At 38.4% G+C, this 14942-nt stretch overlaps 1 protein-coding gene across 3 annotated transcripts in view; it reads right to left on the bottom strand.

Moving 5' to 3' along the window:
- bcas3 (BCAS3 microtubule associated cell migration factor) overlaps nucleotides 1-14942 on the bottom strand; it is a 760056-nt gene that overhangs the window by 377869 nt on the left and 367245 nt on the right. For 2 of the 3 annotated variants that reach the window (XR_007957928.1, XM_052035317.1), the window contains exon 17: nucleotides 11590-11634. The exons of the other annotated variant lie outside the window; for it this stretch is intronic. Coding sequence is in view for 1 of the 2 variants with exons in the window: in XM_052035317.1 (XP_051891277.1) it covers nucleotides 11590-11634 (45 nt within the window). In the remaining variant the exon portion in view is untranslated. The remainder of the gene's footprint in view (nucleotides 1-11589; nucleotides 11635-14942) is intronic. 3 annotated transcript variants of the gene reach the window in all.

Here is a 14942-nt window from a genome sequence, read left to right as displayed (position 1 = left end):
GTGAGATGTTATACAATCAAGTACTTGCTAAATATCTCTTCTAAAAGATGGCATCTTGGGTAGTGCCACACTTCCTCAGTACTGCTTTGGAATGCCAGTCAACGTAATGAAAATGTCTTCTACAAGAGAACGTGCAAGAAGAGTCACTGTCAATTGGTAAACTACTCACAGATGATGCAATTCTCAGTTCAATCTATGGAGCCTGAGTTTGCAACTGAACTAAAATGTATGAAGTATTCCCCAAAATTCATGTAGTCAAAGAACTCTTGAAACAATCATCAGGAAAAATTAGATATTCTTGTCAAGGAGGATTTCAAAATAATGGAAGAAAGAATGTAGGAAAATGTAAATTATTCACCACAAAATGGTTCTCATTTAAAATGTTGACATGCCACATGTGAACATGAAATAAAAGCAACTCTTTGTCGGAGTTAAATTTATGAGAGCTATTTTGAACGTCTTTTCAAATTCTGGAAATTACACAGTATTTTCAAAAAATAAAAACCCATTAATCTGGGTTGATTGTGGCAGAGCCTGCACAAGAACATCAAATGCACTTAATGTCTACCTCAGACATGATCTAATAGCAGACGTTAGTGATGAGCAGCTTAACTTTTTAACAATATGACAACATGTCACGACAAACTAAATAACTAACAGATGCAGGAAGGGACGCCCAGTCTGACACTCTGCTATGGTAATTGATTGGACACTCAGAGTGTGAGCAACAAGTTATATCAGCCTATTGAAACTGTGACCGTATGGAAGTGGTTAATAACATGGTATAATAGGATTTACATGATTGATGGAGGCACTCGGCATACACGTATTGCAGTCCAGTACTAGCAATCTGTAAAACACCTGACAACGTCTGCCACCACTATTAAAAGCCCAATAGCATCTCTGATAAAATATTCAGACTTAAATCTATTTTAATATCCATTTCTATGAACATAGGAACATAACAAATAAGAGCAGGAGTAAAACATATAGCCCCTCGAGCCTGCTCTGTCATTCAATAAGATTATGTCCTCTGCTCCATTTCCCTTACTCTTCCCCATGGCCCTCAACTCCCATACGAGTCAAAAATCCATTTTGGTCTTAAATATATTCAATAATTCCACCTCTGCAGCTCTCAGAAGTAGCGAACTGCAAAAATTCATGACCATCGTCATGTTCCTCCTCATCTCCATCTTAAATAGGCAACTCCGTATTCTGAAACTGTGTCACTTAGTTGTAGTTTCCACCTCCAAGGGAAACATCCTCAGCATCAACTTGTGAAACCCCTCAGAATCTTGATCTCACCTCTCATTCTTCTAAACTCCAAAGAATAATGACCCAACCTGCTGAACCATTCTTCATGTTAAATGCTTTATCCCAGGAATTGAGTCAACCTTATACGAACTGCCAACAATGCAAATAAAGTCCCCTCTGTGCCGCTGCTTCCTCCTTGCCCCAAACCCCTCACTCACCCCTCAGATCCCTGCCATCATCAATCTTTCACACCCTGAATCTCTCCTTCTCATACACTCCATCCCTCCTCACCTACCTTCTCTGGACTTGCCCACACCCCACTACCAGTTATGTAACCCCAAGAGAAACCTCAGGAAATGTTTTTTTCTCTGATGACTGCTCTCATTACGCATTCAAACTATTCAATGCTTATCCACTCACTACCCTCCTTGCATCCTGAGGTTCATGCTTTATGCCACATGTTGGCACAGCCATACTGTTGACCTCTCCTTACAACACCTCAAAACTATCCTGGTCTTCAGTTCCACTTTATCCTTCACTGCATTTGGTATTTCAAGAAAAAAAAATCTTTTTTTCCTCTCAGATACCATAGGTTGCAAACTTTAACAGCTCTTGCATTCTAAAATTATATCTCTGAATCCCTCTCCCCCTTTGCTTTCCTCTGACTGCAATTCTCCCTCAAGTTCCACCTTTTTCCATGTTTTCACTATCCCTCCCATCTTCCCCTCCCTGATATGAAGGATCAGTTCTCAGCAGAGGCATCTGTTTCATTCCCTAATGTTCCCATTTTATTGAATTTTGAGTCCAATGTGATGTTGAGCTCTTCTTCTGCTGTTTCCATCACCAGGCCCATTTCATGGGCGAGAGTCCTCACCCCAGACTGTGAATTTATTTCTCCCATCTCTAGAATTTACAATCCAGCTGCACTCCATTGCCTCTGCATAGCCTCTCACTCTCTCTACATGTATTAATTGGTAACTGCTGATGCGGCATTGACTCTCTCAATTTTTCCCAATGCATTACCTTTCAATGCCACAAGAAAATTAAGGTCTTAAGGACTCCACAAAGAAAATCCTTTAAAAAAAATCATACTCAACCCTAAGGTACTGAAAACAAAGAGAAAAAAGACCCCTCTTTAAGTAAGGAGATCAAAGCTGTACACAGTGTAACCAACATACTACAGTTGTAGCAAGACTTTCCTAATGTTTACTTCATTCCCCCTTGCAACAAAGGCCAACATTTCATTTGCCTTATTATATCTTCTGACTTTCTGTTGCTTTGTACAATGACATTCTGTAACCTCTTTCCACTTAAACAATATTCTCATTTTTCATTCTTCTTACAAAAGTGAATAATCTCATATTTCCCGACATTATGCTCCAACTGCCAAAGTTTTGCCCACTTGCTTAACCTTTCGAAATTTATTTGCATAATCTTTGCATCCTCTTCAAAACTTGCTTTGTCTCTCTGTCTGTATGGTCACAATACATGCCATCCCTCCACTGAAGTTATTAATATAGATCACAAATAACTGATGCACCAGCAGTGATTCCTGTGGCATCCCATTAATTATAGCTTGCCAACTTGAAAGTGAACTATTTATCCAAACTTTGTTTTTTGTTAGCTAGCCAATCCTCTGCAGCCTCCCCTCCATGGACTCTGTCTAGCTGCCTCAGGAAAGCAGAAAACACAATTTCTTCCCGCCCACCCTGGTTATTTTCTCTTCTCCCCCCTTCCATCAGGTAGAAGACACAAAAGCTTGAAACCATGCACCACCAGGCTCAAAGTCAGCTTCTAACCCGCTATTATAAGACTCTCGAATGGATCTCTTATATGAAAGCTTTATCTCAAAATCTGCCTCATCATGGCCCTTGCACGTTATTGTCTACTTGCAATGCACTTTGTCTGTAACTGTAACACTATATTCTGCATCCTGTTATTGCTTTTCCCTTTGTACTACCTCAATGCACTTACAGTATGTTTTGAAATGATCTGTATGGATGACATGGAAAACAAAGTTTTTCACTGTATCTTGGTATATGTGACAATAAGAAACTAATTACCAATATTACCCCAATGCCATGAATTCTTACCATGAACAGTAACATCTAATATAGCACCCTATTGAATTGCTTCTGGAAATCCAAATACACTACATTTACAGGGCCCCCTTTATCCACACTGCTCAATACATTCTCAAAGAACTTTAAGAGGTTTGTCAGATTTATTTCCCTTTATAAAACCATGCTGACTCTGCTTGGTTGTCAAGATTTTCTAAATGTCCTACCACTATTTCATTTAGATTCCAGTATTTTCCTAATTGGCCTAATGTTTCCTACTTTCTCTCTGCCACCTTTCTTGAATAGGGGCATATCAATTGCAGTTTTCCAATATGCAGGGACCTTTCTAGAACCTAGGGAATTCTGGAAGATCACAACCAATATATTCACCATCTCCTCAGCTACTTCTCTTACACCCTAGGATACAGGTGATCAGGTTTGGGGTTTCTCAGCCTTTCTTCCCATTAGTTGCCCAATAACTTTTCTCCAGTGATCATGAGATAATTTTAATTTCATCTTCCCTTGCCCTGAATGTTCTACTATTATTGGAATGCTTTCAGCATATTCTACTGTGAAGACGAAATATTCATTCAAAATTTCTGCCAATTCCTTATTTCCCATTACTAATTCCTCTGCCCCATCCTCTAAGTGATCAATGCTTACCTTAGTTGCTCCCTTTTACATACTTATAAAAACTTTTATTGCCTGTTTTTATATTTCTTCCCAGTTCATTCTGATAATCTATTTTCTCTGTCTTTATTCTTCTAGTTATATTTTGCTGGTTTCTAAAAATATCCCTACTTTCTGGCCTATCACTATTCTTCACAATAATGTTTGTCTTTTCCTTCCGTTTCCTTAGTTAACTATAGCTGGATCGTCAATCTTTATTTCTTAACAGAATGTATCTTTGTTGAAAAGTACAAAATATCTCAAATGTTTTAAGCTGCTTATCATTCATCTTACCTTTTAATCTCTTTCCCAGTCCACCAGCCAACCCTGTCTTCATACCTATATAATTGAACTAAGTTTTGATCAGGGCAGGCTGCCCCCAGAACACTCTGCGCAAAAAGTTGCACTTCACTGTGTGTTTCGATGTACATGTGACTAATAAAGAAGTCTCATCTTAAATCTGTCACTCTCAAACTGAATATAGAAGTCTTTTATGTTGAGACCAATCTTCTTATTCATGAGATCACAGATTAGTCCTCTGTCATTGCATATGACCAGATCTAAAATACTCTGTTCTTCATTGGTTCCATAATATTTTGTTCTAAGAAACTGTCCAGGATGCACACAGTGAATTCATCCTGTGCCTTACCAACTTATCTTGTTCAAGCTATATGATGATTATTGTCATCTGCATTTATTGTAAGCCCCCATGATGTCTTGATTTTCACTATGGCCTCAAGTAAGCTACAGTTACAGCCTCTATAAACTACTCTACTTTGGGTGGAGATAAAAAGAACAGTAAGGGAAAATGTGATTACTTTCCCTTACTCTTTTCTTATCTCCACCTGAATCTCATCTAGATCTCCTGAACCAAGACCACATCTCATTACTATGCTAATCTGATCTTTTATTAATAGAGCTACCTGCCTCCTTTATCTTTCTGCCAATCCTTCCTTTATTTTGCTGGTGAGATTTTACTTCTTGGTACATGTCCACAATTTTAGAACTTGTCAAGGGAGTTCCTTTCACATAGGTTGGGGAAAGTGGATTTTCCTTTTGATATCAGCTAGGCTCAGTTATGGCACTCATCACTCACACCTGTGAGTCACAATGATGTACACTTGTAGATGTGTGCATGTACACACAGGTGATGAAAGGTGAGTTTGAGTCTCAATCCAGATACCTAAAAAATAATTTGAGGCTGACAGTTCATAGGAGTACCGGGCGAAGTGATGTACCATTGATGCAAAGGTGCTTTCTTTCAGATAAGTCATCAAATCAGATCCTGCATGCCAATTTTGGCAGGCATGAATGATTCTAAACATAACTAAGAGAGGAGGAGAATCTTGGCAATGTGCTGGCTAATATTTATCCCTTAACCAACACCTCCAAAAACAGATTAATTTGTCATTGCTTCTTGTAGCATATTCTCTTACACAATCTGTCACATATTCCTGCACAACAGTTACAACGGTTTGAAATAGTTTGTCAAATGCAAAACACTTTGGGATATCCCAATGACATGAAAGGTGTTAACTGAATAATAATCTCTCTGTAAATATCACAAGGCAATTCACTGCAAAACTTTGTACACCATGCCAGAAAGTCAATTGGATGGAATATTTTCTTTGTTACAAGTCACATCAGCAATCTAACATAAGAAAGATGAATGCAACTAAATGAGGCTCCGTCACTGGAAAATTTTCATAGTTTTTTTATGAATTATAAAGCCAAAGACATTTTTTTAACTTACTTTTTCCACAAGATATGGATGTTACTGCTGATTATCCATCTTAATTGACCCCCAAGCTGAGTGACTGCTAGGCCTTTTCAGAGGGCAGTTGGGGCTAACTACATTGGTGTGTGTAGTCACATTTTGACCAAACCAAGTATAGATGCCATATTTCCTTCCCATCTCACTGACCAGGTGAGCTCTTATAACAATCCGCTAGCTTCATGGTCACCATTACTGATGCAAGCCTTGTATTCAAGTCTTATTTAATTACTTGAAAACAAGTTTCTGAGCTAGCATTGTTCAAACTTGTGTCTCTGGATGAATAGTCTCTGGAAGCTAGTCCAGGTGCTTACTTACTAAACAGAAACTCTTTTTCAATTTAAATGCAATACACTATGCCTTAATGATTTATGACGTTTGTGTGAAATGGCAAAAGCATGAATACCAAATGCTTAAATGAACACTAAAAGCCTAAGCAATACAGGACTCTAAATTTGTCTGCCAAGGTTCTTTCTTAAATTCTTATAGCTATTAAGCTGAATGCTTTATGGAGCATCAGCAAAATGTTCTCTTCTTCCCACCAATAAATCTGACTTCAGCTTCTTATAGTGTAACTTCCCCTGTGAACTGTTTGTAAAGTATCCACGTCACATGTTTATCAACACAGTGTTTACCTGTTTTAAGGTTGCACAGAAAGGCACTTTAAATAAGTACATTAACAAGTATGCTGTAAATTAAATCCCCTCAAATGGGTCACAGGCTACTGAACTTGGCAAAATTCAATAATTGATGAAAATAATTTACATCTACACCCAATCAATTCATAGAAAGCAGATAAAAAATAATTGCAAAGGCCGGGAACTCAAAACGAAAGTAGAAGGTGCTGGAAATCCACAGCACAGTAGGCAGCATCTGCAAAGGAAATGATGAACTGAAAGATATGCAACCATTTAATCTTTCTTTCCTCATTTTGTCAATTTGTAATGCTAAGAAAAAATTCAACTAAAAACAATGATGTACCCATTTTATTCTACAGAGCTGACCTCTCTCATAGGTTTCCTGCAGTTTCTAATTTACTTCTATTGTTTCAGAGACCAGACTGGTTCTTTAAAGGCCTCAACCATAACTGCTGGTGTTTTAATCAAATCCTCTGAGCTCTTGGTCTACCTGGAAATACTGCATTAAGCTGAATCATTTCTTTTCAACCTGTCTTCTTATGCTCACATTTTCAGTGGTGAGAAGGTGTCCTACCACGTTATTTGATTCTTATCTGTAATTATATTCTGCAAAAATTGTAACAGTAAACACCATAAAACATGTTAATGCCATAACATATCTCTGTAGCACATTCTATCATTTCCAGCTGTAGAACAAAAATATTAGCAGATTTTTTTCAAATGTTCATCAAGGTCATGATCATGAAACAGAAATTTATATCCACAATCCTGTTATAGCATATGAGACAGCAGTGACTTAACAAAAACAATCAAAAGTAACAGAAAATAATTAAACTGTGGAATAATGGCAATCACTTAAAGGATTAAAAGCTGCTCATGAAGTGAAGGCACCAAATACCAGAAACAAAGACTTTTTTTTTGTTAAACTACAACTATTTATTTACTATCTGCTCATGAAGAAGATCCTAATTTATGTTAAACTATGCAAGTGTTTTCAGGTTACAGTTTGAGTTTGCAAGCTGGCACAGACATTGATAACTTAACTAAAAATATTTTTTGCTTTATTTTTTTCATTTCAACTGTAAATCATCAATTCTTTACTCTCATTTTTGGTTTCTAATCATACATACATTTCGACCAAGTTAATAAAAGTCTCCTAGTTCGTTTTGAGGCATTGTGATGCTGCTGCAAGTTAGTTTTTTCATTGCACCTGTGCATACCTGTACTTGTGCATATGACAATAAACTTAACTTTGACTTGTGGATATACGGAAATGGAATGGTGCAAGTGACTCACAATTCTTTTGGTGTCTCATATGATTTCTAACCTGTTCTTTAGGTTCTTTGCTGTCAACGGTTTATCTTTAACTGAGGCCAGTACTGGCAACACACTAGTGTCACGGAATTATAATTTTGTACCCTAACTTGCTGAGCACTAATTGAGTTTCCCAGGTTGTCAATGGGACAAGTTAGCCAAACAGTGTAGGAGTAAAACATTAAATGTAAAGATTGGCTAATTCTAATCCAAACTACTGTATCAAATTAGCAATCTTTAGACATTTACAGAACATGGGTGTTGCAATCAAGGGCAACGTTCATTGGCCACCACCAATTGTCCTTGAGCCATCTTCTTGAACTTCTGTAGTCCTGGCAGTAGCTTGCTGTGAGATAGGGTCAGAACACATGTCAAGGACAGAGTGATGGCTGAGGAGTCATTTTGAAGCGCTCTTTCCAGTGAACACTGTCTGTATCTCCAACCTTGATAAGATCTCCTCCATTCTTGGCTCTCAGCAGGTGGGCCTTGGGTGCCTAGACAGCTGGTGGATTTGACAGCATCTAACAACCCACATATGTTGTGGTTATCAAGTTGCTGGACCTCCTCTGCTCTTTACACCTGCCATCTTTCCTTTAGGCTACGGGTTTCTGTTGGACCTCTGCCTCCAGATGCCTGTAGAGGTACTCTTTTTCCATTGAGGCATGGTGGAGTTTCTAGTCCATGAACACCTCACATTTTCAGTTAATTAGGTCTAATTCTGCTTCTGGCCAATGGTAACCAGAAGGTGGAAAACCTAGAAACAGTTATTAAATGTCAAGGGTAAGTGGTAAGAGTTTCTCTATTTGGGAATCACAATTGTCTGGCACTTCTGTAGGGTGAGGGCTACTTGCCACTTATTAGCTCATGCCTGAATATTGTCAGGGTCTTGCTGCATGTCGGCATGAGCAGCTTCTTTGATTGAGGAGTTGCAAATAGAATTGAACATTGCTCACTTATGGCTGCACACCTTGACATGATGGAAGAAAGGTCATTGATAATGCAGCTGAAGGTGTTTGAGTCTAGATCACTGCCTTGAGGAAATCTCGCCATGATATCCTGCAGCTCTGACAACCACAACCATTTTCTATTGTGTGAGATATGACTCCAGTCACTGGAGTGTTCTCCCATTGATGCACATCATCTTCAGTTTACCAGGGCTCCTTGGTGCCACATTCAGTTAAATGCAACCTTGATTTCAAGAATAATCACTCTTGCCTCAGTTCGGGAATTTAGCTCTTTAATCCATGTTAAGTCCTGGAGCCAAATGGTCTTGGTGAAATCTAAACTGAGAATTGGTGAGTAGGTTATCAGTGAGTAAGTCTCACTTGACAGCACTGTCAATAACACCTTCCATCTCTTTACTGATGAATGAGAATAGATTTATTAGGCAGTAATTAGCCAGATTGGATTTGCCCTGCTCTTTGTGACATAGCTGGTCAATTTTCCACCATAATGGGCGAGATGATATTGTGGTAAATATACTGGAACAGCTTGGCTAGAGGTACAACTAGGATGTTGTCTGGTCCTGTAGCCTTTGCTGTATCCAGTGCTCAGCTGTTTCTTAATATTACATGGAGTGAAACAAATGGACTGGAGATTGGCTTCTGTGTCAGAGGGGATCTCAGAAAGGAGCCAAGAAAGACATATGTTTGGGAATTCTGGCTGAACATACTGTGAATGCTTCAGCCTTTTCTTTAGCACCCACCTGCTGGGCTCTGCCATTCTTGTGGATAGAGATGTTCTTGGACATGTTCTGGATATGTTCTTCTCCTCCCATTAGCTGTTTAATTGTCCACCACCATTCATGATTAGATGCCTTAGGACTGCAATGCTTTAATCTGATCAGTGTGTTGTGAGATCACGGAGTTCTGTCTATATAAAGCTTTTTTTTCTGTTGACTATGTATGTAGTCCTGCCTTGTAGCTTCACTAGGCTGGCACCTCATCACTTCCAAGTATGCCTGGTAATGCTCCCAGCATGGCCTTCTGTATTCCTCACCAAAACAGGGCTGATCCCCTGGCTTGAGAGCCATGGTAGACTGAGTGATATTCCAGGCCACTAGGTTACAGACTGTACATTCTTGCTGCTGCTGATAAGCCACAGTGCTCCATGGATGCCCAGTTTTGACTTGTCAGATCTGTTCTGTATTTCCATTTTAGCACAATTATAGTGCCACAAAACATGATACAGGGTGTCCTCGATGTATCTCTGCAAGGGCTGTGTGGTGATCACTTCTAACAAGGCCTTCATGGGAAGATGCTTCTACCACAGGTAGATTGGAAGTCAAGAAGAATTATATTTCATGTTGGTTCACATACTACTTGCCACAGACTAAGTCTGGCAGCATAGTTTCAGTAAGCCAGTTTCTTCTATGCTGTTGCGACTGAGCCACTCTTGGTGATGGACATTGAGGTTCCCCCACCCAGAGTACATTCTAGGCCCTTACTATTTTCAGTGTTTTTTCCAAGTGTTGTACAGCATGGAGACCACTTGTTCATTAGTGGTGGGAGATTGGTAAATTATAAATAAGGAGGCTTCCATGCCCATGTGTGACCTAATACCTTTAATCTTCATGGGCTACAGAATTAATGTTGAGGACTCCAAAGGCTATTGTCTCCTGCCTGTATATCACTGAGCTGCCAATTCTGGTGAGTCTGTCCTGCACCCAGGGATTGTGGTGGAAGAAACTACTTTCTGAGTCCCAGTTCATCCTTTGCTGGTTAATGGAGATGGATTTGACCTCAAACTGGGGGAATGACTCAGGCTTCTGCCATGACCAGAAGCTGATGCAACGTAAGCACAATTTGAAAATGAAAGGAGGGGATATAATACATGCTGTCCTACTGTACTGCCTAGTGAAGATTGGCTAAGGCTTGTTCATTTTCAAGATGCCATTTGTAGTCGTATAACCTGCTAAGCTCACTGATGAGACTTGTATATAAAATGATATAACAGCAGGCTGTTGACACTTGTGGAACCATATGTTTAGAAGAGTCACCAAGGTAGAAATTAGTCTTTGGTGACTCGCTGTGACATGCATTTAGCAGGTGACCAAAGATGAAGTTGAACCACACCACCTTCAGGACAGGAGAGTTTGCCAGGACAATTTAGAGGCAATTTTACTTTGCCTCATGTTTTACCTACACTCGAGTGTTTGCTGGGCTATTTTATGTATCCCTTGCTGATCATGCCCCGTGAATGTTGAAGGGGCTGTACAAATTTTGGCCTTACCCTGCATCAAACCATAACTATACCTGGAAAACAAAGAAATTCCCATTGATAACCGTGTAAAATAGAAAGAATAGCTGTATGTGGTGAATGGATTAACTCACAGAGGAAGTCTGGAGCCAATATCCTGAGCCTCCAAGGTATTACACAGAATGATATGGACTTCTGAAAGTAAATGGGGGAGATAATGGGAGAATTTGGGAAAAAATAGAAGTTAAACATTGGGATAAGATCCCAGACAACTTTATACTCGATGTTGGAAGTAATCTAACTTTGACAACTTGATATTAGTCCACACAGCTGCATAACTCAGGATTAAGTGTGCTTTAATAAATTGTAGTTAACATCAAAAGCACTAAAAAATGGCCACTTCCAGAATAAGCAAATGAAAAGGGACTGCTTGAACCTTTTGTTGCATTTTCATGTGTATCCTCTTGTAATTTGCACATTCTGTTCCAATTTTGCATTAGTCTTCAATCACAGTTACAGCTGTTTCTGGTTCTTTGGTGCCTGTATCTACAGAGTAGCCCATGCAAATACTTCATACAAGGGAAAAGCTAATTGGAGAGAAAATACATTGACTTCATTAACTCAAGCAATGCTGTACAAAGGATGCAGTGCAGGCATGCTGGGATGGTTTTTGGGAACTCACCATGGAGCTTTTAAGGAAAAACATCCTGCCCCAAACAGGTAAGGTCTTCGTTGAGGGGGAGAAAGATACAAATATAGAATTAATCCATCAATAAAAAGGAAACATGCCTCAAAAAGGTCCAATTTGAAATAAAATTTTGTACACACACTTTCATTTCACTGAGCACCAACAATTAGGGAAAGAAAATGCAAATACTGAAAAAAAACCTCAAAACTGGAAAATGCCGGAAATGCAGCTTTACTTTGACCAACAGACTGGCACACGTGGAAATGTGTCACCAAATTTAATAGATTCCTGACCAAGTGACTGAGAAATCTGCACAGGTAGTTTCTGTTTCTGTTCATCTGATATGTGGTGGCCACTGTTTATAGACCCCGTCCCCGCAAAGGAACACCAGACCAGCTTAACTCCATTCAGCTTAAACAGGTTTAGACTCAACCCCCTTTGTTATGAATGATGACAAATACCACCTGAAACAGTCACAGGTCTTTTCAGTTTTAAGATGTTCATAGATTTGTTAAGTATTTCCAGCATTTTCTCTTATTTCATTAAAACATGATTTTATCAATTTTTAAAATTAACGGTACAGACTGGGTAGTGAGTCATCCTTGGACATGTGGTATAGTGCGTATATTTCTATCTGCACTGTAAACTAGGTATGTTGCATGACAGCAAGTATCTGAGAGTGGTGCAAGCTGTGTTGCTGCTGGAGGGGTCAGTGTTTACAGAGTGAGGCAGTCTGTTTTGATGATGGAAAGGATTGTGTTTATTTGCTTTGTGTCTCAGATAAGTGGAGCAACTGCAGAAATGGAGTTAGTCTCCTGTATACAAATGTGGTATTTATGGAACACAATTTTATGTTGTTGCACTATAAACCGAGATTTGTTCCATTTGACATTTTGTTTTCTACCACGTTTGTCTTCTACATCTAGCAAGTTTGTACATCTTTATTCCCAAGGAGAACAAGGCGTCAGGACATTTCTCTAAATGGCGCCAGTGATCTTTATTCAACTAACAAGGGGCCACAGGGTTGGATTACTTAGCTTTATCAGTTCTCTTCCGCCATTTCCACCCTAAAATGCCCCCAAAATAATACCCACTGTTCACTTGGGAGAGGGAAAGAGATCAAACTCATATGAACAAACCTCTACAGCAGAATTTAACTGTATCACTGATAGGTCAAATAAATTTGAAGGCATTTTTGTATTATAGTTGTTTTGTTATTTTATTGGACTCTTATCAAGAGAGTGACTCATTACTACATTCTAGATTTATGAAAGCCTGCATCAAAGTAGGTTGGAGGGCAATTGTTCATCTGTGTACTACTTCAGTATTCTGCAACTCATGCAGAGATAGAATCTATAGCATGCTATCACTGAAGACTACAGTGAAGATCTTATATCTGCTACTGAGGAGTCTCTTGGAGTATTTCATCTACACTACAGCCTCAGAATGTTATGCTATGTCTAATTTTGTTTGTTCAGTTTGCTTGAGTTTAGTTTCTTCACAAAACTTTTACAAAATGGTATTCTTTTCTGGCACACTTTTTTTAAGATGGATTAAGATATCTTCTGAATTTACCCATTTTTCTCTCTTTGGAAAATTTTCACTTGAATATGACAAAGAGTCCAGAAGGCATTGGATACTGGCTGCAAAAGATTATGTCCCCAAGGCATTACATACTACTTTGAACTTTGCAAGTGTCATTAACAATGGAATAGATGGGAGTCTAGGTTAGCTTTTAAGACTATATCCTGTGACCAATGGCTAGGAAAAAATAAAATGTTAGAATTCACCGTGCCAGTTCTCAGGACCTGGTCTATTTCATTGACAAGAGACCATTCAAACCAGTGGAGAAATGTTGGTCATCGCATTGGTGTAGATTGAGTTACAGGAAATCACTCAAACTGATTCTGTAAATAAATTCCATTTCTGAATTTAGCCTGTCTGAGTGCTGGTCTGTATGTAATTGTCTCAAACCATCTGAAACCAGTATAGAAGAATAACTCAAAGTTAAACTTAATTTAGAAGTACTACTATGATTGCAATAAAGTAATGACTGTTGATTCAAAAATAAGATGCAAAATCAAATAACATCACCCTGTTTTGTACATCATAACCCGCAAACCACACTCAACTGATTGCTAAACAGGTCTTGAATCTTGGATTATAAACTGTTCAAACACTACTATTGTGTCTTATAGCTTTAGCTAAAGCCTTCCATTCAATTACCAATGAGTAATAACCCTTAGGTACCCATTATTTTCTATTTAATTAAAAGGTAACAATTAACTTTCAAACCTAATGGTAATGAGGTTGAACAAAGCTTTGCATCTGCTTGGCACCTTGTGATGTTTAAATAGTTACTGGGCAAAGTGTGCAGTCAGACCCAAAGTCATGACACTAATAAAGTGCTACCATTTCAGAGTAATTTTTTTCCTCTGACAACCAATTAGTCAGGAGCTTCCCTTCCCATCAAAATCATGTGCCTCTCCGTTTAGTCATCCAGCATGGTTTATTGAATTAATAACTACACCAAGGCTGATGATATTACCACTGGGATATTAATAATGGCACTATCATTACTGATAAATAATTTGCCATTAATTGGCAGAAGATACCAAGCCAGGGTTAGTCTGCCTGAGACACATTTGCAGCTTATTTTTGTCATCATGATTGAATCAACAACTTTTCTGTCATATTGTATCATATTTAAATATTTTCTGTCTCAATTTACATTTTTACCACTTGATGATTGATTTGTCCACGGGCAAGTTTCTTTACATGCATCAGAATATTTATTTTAACCTTTTCATATGTTTTAAAGAATCCATGGATACCTTTTCCCAAATGATTTGAAAACAAGCTGGTAAGTGAGTCTTAAAAGCTATTTCAGGTCAAGTTTCAGATTTAAGCTATTATCACATGCCTAGTATTTTTATGTTTCATGTATTATTTTTACTTTGGAGGGTTTAACTCAGCAAGAGCAAAAGCAGATGACTTCCATTATTTGGGCTTTCTTGGTTTATAGTTCAAATTCCAAAACAATTCTTGCTCGTTTATTTGCTTGTTGATTGAACTATAAAGCCATGCTTGCTGGTTCATAATTCTAACTGTCAAGATCTCCTCCCACAGTTCTACAAAATCTCCAAAACATCTTTCCTCCAACTCCAAAGATTCCATAATTTCTCCAATCCCAATGACTACCTCAATTGTCATCAAACAATTGATCTCCTTTTCTTCATGCTCTAAAATCTAAACATATCTCCCTCGACAATACTGCAGCACACAAAATCTTGCATTTTTCCTATGAACTATCTCAGTATCCAATTCAACAAAAGTTGTTTGATGAA

This window comes from Pristis pectinata, chromosome 21, assembly GCF_009764475.1.
Source record: "Pristis pectinata isolate sPriPec2 chromosome 21, sPriPec2.1.pri, whole genome shotgun sequence".
Taxonomy (NCBI): Eukaryota; Metazoa; Chordata; class Chondrichthyes; order Rhinopristiformes; family Pristidae; genus Pristis; species Pristis pectinata.
The sequence above is the reverse complement of the archived record's forward strand: the minus strand, read 5'-3'. Positions and strand labels throughout refer to the sequence as shown.